Below are 14350 nucleotides of genomic sequence, written 5' to 3'. Positions count from 1 at the left end.
CTTGTTGCTCAGGAATTTCTTAACCAACTTTATCCTGGCCGTTGGATTGGTAGGAGAGGACCAATTTCATGGCCTCCACGCAGCCCAGACCTAAATCCTCTGGATTTTTTCTTTTGGGGATACCTCAAAAGTTTTGTGTATGCTACACCAGTTCCTGATCGACAGGTTCTGCGTGATCGTATTGTGGATGGGTGTAACACAATTCGGGGTACCCCCGGAATTCTCGAACATGTTCGACAATCCATGATGCGACGCTGTGGAGCGTGCATTGCTGCTCATGGTGGCCACTTTGAGCACTTATCTGATGCAAATTACTCCCACCATGATGCATGCGGCGATGCAAGAAAACCAATGGGAGAGGCTAGTCCCTCCCACTGTGTCCGTGCGCTGCTAAGCCTCCGGAGCCGCGGTGGGTCCGAGTGGGGGCTCGGGCCCCGACAGTGATTGAGCCTAAGAAGCCTATGAAGGTACGTGATTTCATCTTGTCTTATCTCAGAAGGGGGGCATTTCCGGACCCACGTTTATATGGACATTTTGTTTTGTTTTGATACGTAGCATCTGTGGTAAAAGTTTGATAAGACCTTTTAGAAATACCCTGTATATATGATCAGAACTTATACAAGAGAAAAAAAGGACATATGTGGACATATTAAATACATAATTTTATGTTTCTGTATAATTATGTACAGTGTTATATGATGAAACAATTTTTTACCGGGTAATATTTTAGCATGCAGATTCTTAATCCCACGATTATTATTATTATTATTCGCTAATTATGTCGATTTTACGTTCGTATATAATTTTGATCATTTTCATACACAAAAACATTGAGCCACATAAAAGAGGAAATTTTGTTGTCAGTTTGAAACATGTCACAAGCGCAAGAAAAAAGCTGAAAAAATTGCGACTTTAATATGAAAGAGATTAAACTTTTTTTTTCACAATTATATCACAGATAAAATTTCGTGTTTCCGAGTTATCAATGATTAAACAAAATTGGCATTTTGAATATGATTGCTCATAATTCCTATCGAAAAAAGAATTGCAGCTCAGCTGTGATATTTTTGTACCTATTTTTCAGTCATTATAGTTGATTTTCCTGGTAGCAAATCTTTAAGATGTTCAAAAAAATTTTTCCGTTGATTTTATTTCAGGAAATTATAATTTGGAAAAATGGTCTACTACTTCAGTCCGTTGAGCTGGTCTGTGTGCAGATCATTTTAGTGAAGATTCCTTCATCACAAAAGGTAAGATACAATTAAAACGCGGCTCAGTGCCCCTTCCTTTCAGGAATATTGCGAATGTGATGAATGAAGATGCAAATTCGGAAAACCTTGCCTATGGATGTAAAGGTAATCGAGATAGGAAATACAAAAGAAAATGTAACGGAAACAACAAAGAAATATGAAAACGTTACGAGACCAACAACATTTGCAAATGTTGAAGAAATATATGAAAATATTACAAAGCAGTCTCAATATACATATATGGCTACCATTGCGAACCTACCGGGCACCACAACTAGTTTAATAAGGTATCACAAAATGAAGATGAAATGGAATGGATGCATATCGAACCGCCATTGAAAGAAATAATACCAATGCAAAAATGTCAAACGAAAACTATACGAAATAAAAAAGAACCCCAAAAAATGAAAAAAGTAAGACACAAATAATTGATAATTTAAAAAGAGAAAATTTGCGTTTGCGTCAAACAATAAAAAAGTTGAAATTACTTGTAAAAAAAATTTAATCGACGAATGCCTGTAAAGCGCACAAATAAGAAAAATAAGAAAAACTTCTACAAGAACTGATAGATGAGAATAAATTGCATCCTGTTGCGAAAGCAATGATAAATTTGCAATTACATACGCCACACGCGCCATATACAGAAGAAGAAAAAAATATATCGAAGCAACTTTATTATTATTCTGCTTCTGCACTGCGTAATTTACGAAAAGCAGGTTGTAATTTTCCTGGAGAACGTACTCTTCGAAGATGGCATGAAGAATATGATATGATGCCAGGATTTTGCGATTTTATATTTTGTAAATTGCAGGAAAAATTTTCTAAGATACCTGCACAGGAAAGAGTATGTGCTTTAAAGTGGGATGAAATGGCAATAAAATCATATGAAAAATATTCACTGAAATTGGATGAAATAGAAGGACTTGTTGATTTAGGGCCTTTAGGAAAAAAACATGAGACTGCAAAACACGTTTTCGTATTTTGCTTGGACAGTTTAAATGCACGTAATTCATGGCGTCAACCACTAGCATATTTTCTTGCTGGAACAGGTATGAAAGCCGACGAAATAATATCTTTATTAAAAGAATGTTTAAATGGATTGATTGAAACGGGTGCTGATGTGCAACTCGTAACATGTGATCAAGGCCCTAATAATCAGAGTGTTTATGTAAAACTTGGCGTACAACCGAATAATTCATTTTTTATTCATAATGGAAAAAAATATTACGCATCGTTTGATTTTCCACATTTAGTTAAAAGATTGGCGAGTTTACTAAGAAAACACAAATATCTTTATCGTGATGGAAAAATAATCGCATCATTTGACGATTTTGAATCAGCATGGTCTGTTGACGACGCTACTAAAGGAGGTTCCAATTTATTGTCTCATATTACGGAAGCACATATTCGCTCCAATGCTTTTGAAACAATGAATGTGAAAAGAGCTTTCCAATTATTTAGTCATACGTTTGCAGCCGCAATAAAAACTGCTGGTCATGGAAAGCTATTACAAACAAATACATGTGCTGCAACGGCTGATTTTACAGAAGATCTGAATAAAATAATAGATGCTTGTACTTCTTACAGTCTCAATGTAACACATGGCGGAAAACGACCATTATCTTCCAAAAATCCTGACATTGAAAAGTTATTGACAGATTTTGTCAAATGGTGCTCAAAATAGTCCATATCGCCAATCAAAATATCGAAAGTTCCTTGTTTAAAAGGCTTCATTTTAATTGTACAAGCCATTCTTGAAGTATTTAAGCAACTCGAAAGGCGATATGAAGATTTTGAACTTGCCACAGGATTATGCAATCAAGACTCGGTTGAACATTTGTTTTCTAAATTAAAAGGCCGCGGAGGATTTAATCCTAATCCCACAGCAAGAATGGTTCGACTCACTCTGAGACATATAATATCCACAGGATACATTCCAACAACCGATAAAGGCAATGTTCAATGCATAGAAGCCGAGTCTCTTATTAATTCACCGAGTCACCTCGTTAAAACGCTCGAGAAGTCATTGAACACGAATCATACTAACATACAATGTGATACTAATTCTGAAGACGATTCATTTTTAGAAGACGTAGAAATGCTTAAAGAGTACGATAATATCAGAGATGCAGAAAATGTTGATCCACTTAATATATATAATGAAAATGCTATTACATATTTTGCTGGATACATAGCGCGACGAAGCGTTGCAAAAACGAAGTGTGATAATTGTCGTAATTGCATGATGAAAACACCAATGGATAGCGCTGCGGAAAATGAGATGTATATTGAATTTCGAGAATATCCAAACGCAGATGAAGATGCTCCTACAGTAACAAAATTAGTACGACCAAAAGACATCTTTATCAAAGTGGTCCAAACGCAATTAGAGGTATTCAATCGTACATGGCAATATTATTGGGCATCAAAGCAAATTCTGGATAAAATAACGAATGAGTGTGTTAATGTAACAAATGAGAAACATTTAGGATAACTGGATAAAAATAATGTATGCCACGATCATCGGTTGCAAGCGTTGAAATATATGCTTAAAGTGAAATTGTATTCTCGCACGAGATATAACAATCGTGATATAAAAAGAAATAATGCCAAAAGGAAAATGAATAATTTGTTAAACAAATAAACATGAGAACATGATTATAGCAGAAAATCTAGAAACAAATTAACCATTTTGAGAATCATTGTTCAAGAAAATATAAGGAATACGAAAATGAAGAAATAAATATAATGGAAGAACAAAAAAAGAAGTAAGTAAGAATGTAAGTTGAAAACAAATTGAAGACACGTTCAAATAACTAGCAGCAAATATAAGTGAAAGGTAAGCCATTAAAAAAATAAAATGACGTAGAACGCAGACAATTTATAAAATAAAATTAAAATATTTTATTATGTATGCATTTTATACAAATTAAATATTATATACTTCCTTTAATCTATTATTGTTTCGTTGCATCTTACCGTTCCGTCATTATGGATAGAAATACTTGCTATATTGTACCATGACATTGCATCCATAATGTCTTAAGTCTAACAACTTTGAGTCGTAAATGTTTGCAAGTCATGTTATTTTCAGTGAGTATGACTTCCTAATAATGAGAAAAAGAAGCATGAATTTTTCAATTTCATGTAGAAGATCGCAATGACAGTTGAAATGATTGCATAAATCATAGACTAACAGGTCCTATCACGAAATAAATAAGAAATCCTAATGGTTATGCTACGAAATTGTAAAATCATGCATTTTCTTGTTATCAATGATGCGTAATAAGATGCAAACAATAAAGATTTATAAGGAAGTATATTAACTCTTATATGCTACTATTAATAAAAATATAAAATGTTGCCATGTTACAATTAAAAAGTAAGATACATATGTATCATATACAAAAACATATACACACACATTTAAATAAAACCAGTGATTTTCATAAATCACTCGCCATAACAGACGTCCTGAATAAGAAAAACATAAGAAAAAAAGACGTCTAAAACATTACTGATACTTTCAGTTAAGAAAATCTCATGTAGATTTCCTCGTGATAAGACCTGTTAGTCGAAGATTTATGCAATTATTTCAACTGTGGTTGCGGTCTTTATGTCATAGTTATAAACGGCAACATAAGTATCGAAATAAAATTTCTTGTTTGTAAAGCTTCATTTTTATTTTGCATTCTTTGAAAGATTTTTTAATATGCGTTCTACGTTCTAAATCAGATCTGCGTCCGGTTAGCACAATTTGGCCAATTTTTATACAATCTTCACTTTTACTGCGAGTAAATTAATCAAAATTTGACATTTCGTCTCTCGGAGCAAAGAAATGTTAATAATTTTCGCTATTTTAGTGGAATAGGCCTACTGGGGAGACCACTTAAAAAAAACGCATCTACAATAGTACCTCCAGGGCTGCGTTCAGATTCCCTACCCAGGTGCCCCGAGCCACCCAAACGCCGTTCAGATTTCTCTTGCTTTTACCTAGGTGGCGTTTAGTGTATCGTTCAGATTCCATTCAAACACACCCGGGTGAGGTGGGAAAGCACCCTGCTCTTGACACAGGGTGTCAGCGGGTAGAGTTTGAATGTTTTTTCGCGCCAAGTGCACACAAATTGTAATGATAAATAAAGAAAGGTTCTTAATTGTACTTAACACAAAATGAACCTTAACCTCATGATTACGGAGAATAGTTCTCCAGTCATTGAAAATAACAAGCTAGTCGTGTGGGACGTTGATGGTAAGTTGTTTATTTGTCATTGATGTAATTTTATTAATGCTAAATATGACAATTAGAGGTTATGATAGATGGGGCTTCATATGAAATTCTCTTTTATCAATCTTTACATGATTTACTTTTCTTTATTGCAACAGGTAATTATCCAACGTACCTCGAAATGACACCTGAAAATCTAGCATCTTTCAATTTGCAAGTTAAAATAAATTCCTCCTTTCCTGGCAAGTTCTTTTTGTTTTATTAATCTCTATTTTATTAAAAATTATGTATGAGACTACTTTATTCGCGATGAATTTTTACAAATTAAATACATATTGTTGAACAGGTGAAACTCAAGAAACAGAAACATTAGTATCTAATGAACAACTGGCTGTAAACTGTGAGAATCAAAGTTTACAAAGTCGACAGTTTACTGACATCTCTGGAAAGAGAAGTATGCTTATTTTTTTAAATTGTAATTCTATCTTATGTATCACTTCATTTATTATTAATTATTATTCCTTGCTTTTATTATTTACTTATATAATTATTATTCCTATATTTATTATTTATAATTATTATTCCTTGCTACAGGTGCAGCATCATGGAAGGATGATTATACTGTTAAAACCCTCATTGATGAATGGAGAGGACACGAGAACTATTTCAAAAGTACTACTATTACCAACAAAAAAGTCTGGGAAATGATAGCTACTAAATTGAAGAAAGAGAACCCACTTTAGGACTACACTGGTCAGCAATGTGAGGATAAATTCAAAAATCTTAGGAAACATTATGTGAAAGCTAGGGACCAGAATGAGAAGGGTAGTGGCCTTCCAGTTGCTACATGCAAATTTTATAAAGAGATGGATGATGCTCTTGGTGACAAGCCAGTTGTAAAGCCTATATCCATAGCGTCAACATTAAAAAAACGTTGTCCATCTGATATCCAAGGCTCTTCAAGTGAAGCTTCTGCACTTATAGGCAGCAACAGTGAAGATGATAGTAATCGTGGTTCTAACTCTACTCCTAAATCTAAAAGGAAAAAGAAAAGTGTTACTGAAAGAAACCTCGAAAGATTACTTTCTATAAGGACAGAGGAATCTGAAAAGAAGGAAGAAGCTCGGCAGAAAAGGCACACTGAGCGTATGCAACGGCAGGATCGTGCAATTGAGATTTATCAAAGTGCAATGAACCGACTGTTGGAGAAATTGTAGAGTTATAAGTAGTGTGCAGTTTTTCCTATTTTAACCAATGTATACCATTTTTAAAAATTTGCATTTTTTTAAATTTATATTATGTGATTGAAACACTCTTGACATTTTTGTTAGGATCAAAGATCCAGAAGACCTATAGTCAAAGATTAAATTCATGATATGTGATTTCGGTTATTTGCTGCAATTCTCAAGCTAGTCAATTGCGTACGTATTCTTTTGGTTTGTTTCTAATTGACGGTATTAATATAATAGTTTAAATGTTGAAATAATTTTTATGTTCTCTCCATTTGTCAATGAGGATTTTAAGTAGAGACTCTGCAGTTAACTGCATATAATTATATAAGAGTTTAAGTTTTTTTCAAGATTTCTGATCTTACCTTAAATATTTATATTTTTATGCCAAAGATATTTATATATTTTTAAACAAAGTTATTGCATGCATTCAAATTTATATTTAGTTTGAGTTTTGTCTATATAAGACTTAGTTTATGCCGATGTGCAGCGTTAGTGTCGCGGTTATTTTGTTTGTTATTCGTTTCCGATTTGTTCCTTGGTCCAATAGAGAGTTTTTTTTTAGTAAAGAGATTATTAAATAATAAAGTTATATAATTTCACTTAAATCTCATCAAGTTAGTTAACTTATTGTGCAGTTAACCTAATTACAATAGGTTATGGGCCCAGACCCGCTGAAAATTAAAAGAGTTTAAGTGAAAATAAAGTGAATAGTTTTAACCTCAAAAAAAAGAAGGACGTACACGATTAGATAAAGACAATGAGTTCCGAATCGAGGTACATAATAACAAAATTAAATAATGGAAATTATTTCAATTGGAGATATAAGATGAAAATGTTATTGATCGAAAAAGGCGTTTGGGAAGCAGTTTTGACGAATCCACCAAACCCGATTACAAGCAATTGGACACTAAAGGATGAAAAGGCACACACCACAATTGCATTAAACATAGAAGATGATCAAATACAACACATTCGACACTGTGAGACAGCAAAAAGCGCATGGAATAATTTGAAAGATTTTCATGAAAAGGACACGCCAAACAATAAAGTGAGCATTTTGCGGCAGCTCATGACAACAAAGTTAGATGAAGGAAGCAATGTCGAAGCTCACGTTGCACGAATGACGGAATTGTTTCAACGTTTCATTGCCTATGGTGATGATTTGAAGCCGGAATTGATATTATGTGTCACAATACTCAGTTCCCTTCCGGAAAGTTATGATGTTTTGGTCACAACATTGGAGAATCGCAGAGATGAATTGACATCAAGCATCGTTTGCTCAGCAGTCATCGCAGAACATCGTAAACGTCTTGAACGGAGTCGTAACAATAATGCTGAAGCTGTATTAAAGATTAGTTCGTCTAAAAAGGGTGAGTCGTCCAATACAAAAGGAACATTTGATATCAGCCAATCAAAATGTCTTTTTTGTAAGCGTAAAGGTCACTGGAAAAAGGATTGTCGTAAATTACTTGCGCATAAAGAGAAAAAGCAAAATCAAGACAAGACTCAGCAGCAGGTAAATTCGGCCGAAGCGGGTGAAGCTGTTCAACACTTATTCGCAGCAATGACGTTAAACAACGAGGGTTGGTTAGTCGACAGCGGAGCAACCAATCACATGGCGAGCAAGCACGAGATTTTCTCCGACATGAAGAAGCATCATGAGAATATTTACGTGGCAAATGGTCATAAAGTAACTGCGATTGGTAAAGGAACAGTCCGCGCAAAATTTGTCAACAAGTCAGGTGACGTTACAGCAGTTACGATTGCAAATGTTTTATATGTACCCTATATACAAGGAAATTTTATTTCTGTACGACGTTTAACAACAATGGGATACGTTGTGACGTTCAATAATGAAGTATGCAGTATTGTTCGTGATGGTGTCCAAGTTGCATTAGGAGAACCTTGTGGATGTTTGTACAAATTAAAAACACCAAATATGATATGTGCAATAAAAAATTCAGCGTTGGAGTCAATGAACAATTGCGTGCATAAATGGCATAGCATCCTTGGCCATAGAGATATCCAAGTAGTAAAGTCATTGCCATCAAATGATTTGGTTGACGGTGTTCATTTTGACGAATGCAGTAAGGATTGCAAGAACATTTTAAATTGTGAGATATGTCTTCAAGGTAAAATGAGCAGGATAAAGTTTCCGAGTTCGAAGAATCGAGTAAAGGATAAATTGGACTTGATTCATTCAGACGTCTGTGGTCCAATGCAGACAACTACACCTTCAGGTAAAAGATACGTTCTCACGTTTATTGATGATTTTTCTAAGTTCACTGCTGTTTACTTGATTAAAGAAAAGTCGGAAGTGTTTTGTAAATTTAGAGAATTCGTGGAACTGTGCAAGACGATGTTTAATCGTAAACCAAAAATCATTCGCACAGATAGAGGAGGAGAGTACATGAGTCTTGAATTCAGCAAGTTTTTAGATCAAGAAGGTATTCGATATCAACGGACAGCACCATATAGTCCTCAACAGAATGGAGTCGCCGAACGGAAAAATAGGACCCTCATGGAAATGGCGCGGTGCATGATCCTAGAAGCCAAGCTAGGAAACAAGTTTTGGGATGAAGTGGTGACGATGGCCAATTATATACAAAATCGCTTGCCAGCTAGTAATATTGTGCGCACACCATTTGAAAATTGGTATGGCACAAAACCGAATTTAAATTTTTCAAACGATTTGGATCAAAGTGTTACGTACATGTACCAGACGAAAAGCGGAAGAAATTGGACTCGAAGGCAACTGAAGCAATTTTTGTTGGCTATGACGCAGTTTCAAAAGCATATAGATGTTATATCCCATCGACCGATAAAGTAGTCATCAGTCGAGATGTCAAATTCGTCCATAAGAACAGCGACTGGAAGATTCGTCCCGATCAATTTAAGGAGGACAGCGAAATTACAATTACGCATTTACCAGAAGATGAATTCTACAGTACTGATGACGGAAGTGAAACGGATGAAGACGATACAGCATCAGGAAACGATCAACAGCCATTGTTAGTTCACCGTGACGTTCATGAAGAAATTACAGTTAACGTTGACGCAGATACTACTTCACAAGTACCACGCCGTTCGACAAGATCCAATTTTGGTGTACCACCAGTTCACTACACTAAAGAACTTAATGTCATCGAGGCAGAATTGATTGAACCTAAGACGTACGCTCAAGCCATCCACTCGGAATACAAAAATGAATGGATTGCAGCAATGATGGATGAAATTCAGTCACTTCGCGACAATCAGACATGGGAGCTCGTGGAGTTACCGAAAGATCGTCGTGCCATCAGTTGTAAATGGGTATATAAGGTAAAATCCCATGACGGAAATCCAATATTTAAAGCACGATTAGTCGCATTAGGTTTTTCCCAAAAGTACGGCATCGAATATGATGAAGTTTTTGCTCCAGTTGTACGACACACAACTTACAGAATTTTACTTACTATTGCATCGCGAGAACACATGCGTGTTATTCATCTCGACGCAAAAACAGCGTTTTTGAACGGCAAATTACAAGAAACGATATGTATGAAACAACCTCCTGGCTTCATGGAAGACGGTAAAGAACATCAAGTTTGTCTCTTGAGGAGGAGTATATACGGTTTAAAACAATCGGCCCGCGTTTGGAACAAGCGCATTCATCAAGTTCTTACGGATGCAGGTTACGCCCAAAGCAAAAACGATCCATGCTTATACGTATTGAATAAAAACGGAACATTATGTTATGTTTTACTTTATGTTGACGACGTGATTGTGGCTAGTAAAGATGACAACATGTTAAAGGAATGCGAGAAAGTATTGAGTGCGGAATTCAACATCAGGAATCTCGGAGATGTGCAGAATTACCTTGGTTTGCAAATTAAACGCGATCCCAACGGAGGTTTTGCACTTAACCAACAACAATACATTATGAAGATCATCAAGGATTTTGGTATGATGGAAGCGAAAACTTTGAACGTTCCAATCCACGTGTCATACAGGAGAGGTGAACAATCAGAGTTTATTAAAGGACTTCAAACAGCCAGAAAAGGACCCAACTACAATCTTCGAGGACAACCAGAGTTGTTTAAAATTAATCAAAGAAGAAAAGCTGTCAAGTCGGTCAAAACACATCGACGTGCATACTTATTTTGTTAAGGACCACGTAGATAAAGGAACAGTTAAATGTATTTATTGCCCAACAGAGGATATGATCGCGGATTTATTGACAAAGCCGTTATCAGCTAATCGTATTATAAAATTACGAGCGTGTTGTGGTTTATTATAATATTTGAATGAGAAGGAGTGTTAAACAAAGTTATTGCATGCGTTCAAATTTATATTTAGTTTGAGTTTTGTCTATATAAGACTTAGTTTATGCCGATGTGCAGCGTTAGTGTCGCGGTTATTTTGTTTGTTATTCGTTTCCGATTTGTTCCTTGGTCCAATAGAGAGTTTTTTTTAGTAAAGAGATTATTAAATAATAAAGTAATATAATTTCACTTAAATCTCATCAAGTTAGTTAACTTATTGTACAATTAACCTAATTACAAAATATATTATTATATATTATTGATTTAATATAAGAATGTAATAATAAGAATATGGAGAATATAGGATATTGCTCATGTTGTCAACTAAAGCACAAATTTGATTAATAATTTAGTCATGTGTTTAAAGATATATTTTTTAAATAAAATTACAGGATTTAATAAATATAAAATGTTTACAAATATAATTATAATATTTATATACAGGGTGGTCCACTTAAATCGATCATCTTAGATATTTCACTTGTTTTTGATGATACGAAAAAATGTCTAAGGAAAAAGTTGCACCGTTCGAAGGGGCTATCATGATGACAGAACAACAATTTTTTCAAGGCTATTTTTTCCGGAGATTCAAAGGTCAAGATAATTTTTTTAAATGGAACTACATATTTTTGTTTGCGCAATTTTATAGCCAACATCGAGAGGAGTTCAGCGACCTATGACAACATGACCTTTAAATGATCTTGAACGCGGGAAACAGAAAAATCAAACTTTATGCTCTTCAACACAAAAATTTATTTAAGGAGGTGTTCGAAATGATGTCCTCCGACTTCAATACATTTTCTAAGGCTCCATGGACGTTCTACTTATCGAAGCCACCTTAGATTTTCGACGGTCCAATAGTTCATATTTCTTCTATTTACTTGTCCATGGTTAGTGAACATTGATTCATCGGTAAACACTCTCATGTTCTGGAATTCAATGGAATGTAAGATTGAAATAATTCCATACATGTATTGTGTGCGTGTGTGTATGTGTATGTAAATATTTATGATCGTGAAATGCTTTTGCAGTTCAGTTCATTTCCTGAGCTTCTCGATATCAGAGTTTAAATATGACTGATTATACGAAAGAGGAAAGAATAGAAATGCTTTTTATTTACGGTGAAAGCGGAAGAAGCTCTACAGAGGCGCAGAGAATGTACGGCCAAAGATACCCTGAAAAGCGTTTACCGTCTCGCGCTGCTTTTGACCGTCTTATTACAACATTTCGTGAAACTGGAAGTGTTTGTTCACGTAAGAAAATGCGACCTCGTTTGCAAACTAATGAACCAGCAGAAGTTACTGTTTTGGCTGCAGTGGCAAATAATCCACGTATCAGTTCTCGACAAATACAAAGAAATACTGGTATTTCCAAGACAAGTGTTTTACGCATTGTTAAACGCCACTCATTTCATCCATATCACATTGCATTGCATCAAGAACTTCATGGAAATGATTTTATTAATCGAATAGAATTTTGTCAATGGGCGCTACAACAGTTGGAGATCAATGAATTCTTCTTCAACAGAATATTGTTTACCGATGAATCAACTTTCACTAACCATGGACGCTGGATAGGAAGAGGAGGACATATCAGTTGGCCAGCACATTCTCCTGATTTGAATCCTTTAGACTTTTTTTTGTGGGGAATGTTAAAGAACACTGTTTACCATGATGTACCAACTATACAAGAGAACATGAGAGAGCGCATTTTGAATGCATATGCTAGTATAAATTCAGAAATGATAAAAAGGGTAAGAGTATCATTTGTGCATCGTATTAGAAAATGTATTGAAGTCGGAGGACATAATTTCGAACACCTTTTTAAATAAATTTTTGTGTTGAAGAGCATAAAGTTTGATTTTTCTGTTTCCCGCGTTCAAGATCATTTAAAGGTCATGTTGTCATAGGTCGCTGAACTTCTCACGATGTTGGCTATAAAATTGCGCAAACAAAAATATGTAGTTCCATTTAAAAAAATTATCTTGACCTTTGAATCTCCGAAAAAAATAGCCTTGAAAAAATTGTTGTTCTGTCATCATGATAGCCCCTTCGAACGGTGCAACTTTTTCCTTAGACATTTTTTCGTATCATCAAAAACAAGTGAAATATCTAAGATGATCGATTTAAGTGGACCACCCTGTATACTTAATTTAATTACCTTACTCTTCTTTACATGATTATTTACTGATAAAAAATAAGTGGTCAGAAGTACATTATTATCAAACAAAGGTTACTAGATACTTCCTTTTTGCCACACCAGCATCATCTTCAACTGCTTCAACTACACGGACCCCGGGTGCGTTCAAATTTTCAGTCTACAGAGATCACCCGACAATAGCTCCGCCCACTCCCAGTCTACACTACCCTCACCCGCCGGGTGAGAAATCTGAACACACCCCAGGATGATGTGGAAATCTATTGGCATTATCTTAAAGATATTTTAATGTAAAATATACATAGTTATAATAAATAAGAATATTATCTCGCTCTCTCTCGCTTTTTCTCTCGCTCTATCGAATCGCTCTCTCTTGCTCTCTCTTTCTCTTTCTCGCGCGCGCGCGCGCACGCATGCACGCACGCATGCACACATTGCTCTCTCGCTCTCTCACTTTCTCGCTCTCTCGCTCTTTCGCTCTCTCGTTCTCTCGCTCTTTCGCTCTCTCACTCTCTCGTTCTTCCGCTCTCTTACTCTCTCGCTCTTTCGCTCTCTCATTCTCTCGCTCTTTCGCATATTTTGATTTGGTTACATAAATATATTTTCGAATAACAAATTGCATAGTTACTTTATTAACATCATATTGCTTATATGAAATAAACATTATTGTCTTACTGTTAATGTTTCAGACTGAACAGTTAAGCAAAATTATTGCCGAGGCAATATTTGCTTCTCGAGGAAGAGGACGAGGACGAGGACGAGGAAGAGAAAGAGGTGGAAGAGAAGGAAGAGGTGGAAGAGAAACGAGTGGAAGAGGAAGAGGCCGAGGACAAAATCAAGGAAATATTATTATTTATAACGTATAATACAATACATATGTACGCAATGTATATTACATATATATTATTTATTAAATAAATATAAACGTGTGTATAATATATATATATATATATATATATATATATTTCATTTTCTAAATATCTACATACAATATATGCATACATACAATATATACAGGGTGTCCCGGGTTTTAACCGACAAACTGCGGGAGCATATTCTACTAGTGGAAATAAGAAAAAATTCTTATATCGAGTTTGCTTAGAAATGCTTTATTACAAAGTTATAAACTAATATTGAAAAGAAATATGAGATAAGTAACAACGGAACATAGTGTAGAATTTG

At 35.0% G+C, this 14350-nt stretch overlaps 1 protein-coding gene and 1 pseudogene across 1 annotated transcript; both read left to right on the top strand.

The window, feature by feature from the left end:
* Positions 1-3125: 3125 nt before the first annotated feature.
* On the top strand, positions 3126-3756 carry LOC113563103. Its single transcript, XM_026974227.1, has one exon. The coding sequence runs from the start codon at positions 3142-3144 to the stop codon at positions 3742-3744; it is 603 nt and encodes a 200-aa protein (XP_026830028.1). The 5' UTR covers positions 3126-3141; the 3' UTR covers positions 3745-3756.
* A 1664-nt stretch (positions 3757-5420) lies between these two features.
* Positions 5421-6687, top strand: LOC113563104 (annotated as a pseudogene).
* The last annotated feature ends 7663 nt before the right edge of the window (positions 6688-14350 follow it).

The sequence above is a fragment of the Ooceraea biroi genome, chromosome 12 (assembly GCF_003672135.1).
Source record: "Ooceraea biroi isolate clonal line C1 chromosome 12, Obir_v5.4, whole genome shotgun sequence".
Taxonomy (NCBI): Eukaryota; Metazoa; Arthropoda; class Insecta; order Hymenoptera; family Formicidae; genus Ooceraea; species Ooceraea biroi.
This window is presented reverse-complemented; position numbering and strand designations above follow the sequence as displayed.

What these genes read in the sequence shown, in the direction of transcription:
- LOC113563103 (XM_026974227.1), top strand. Translation starts at nt 3,142, where the DNA reads ATGGTTCGACTCACTCTGAGACATATAATATCCACAGGATACATTCCA.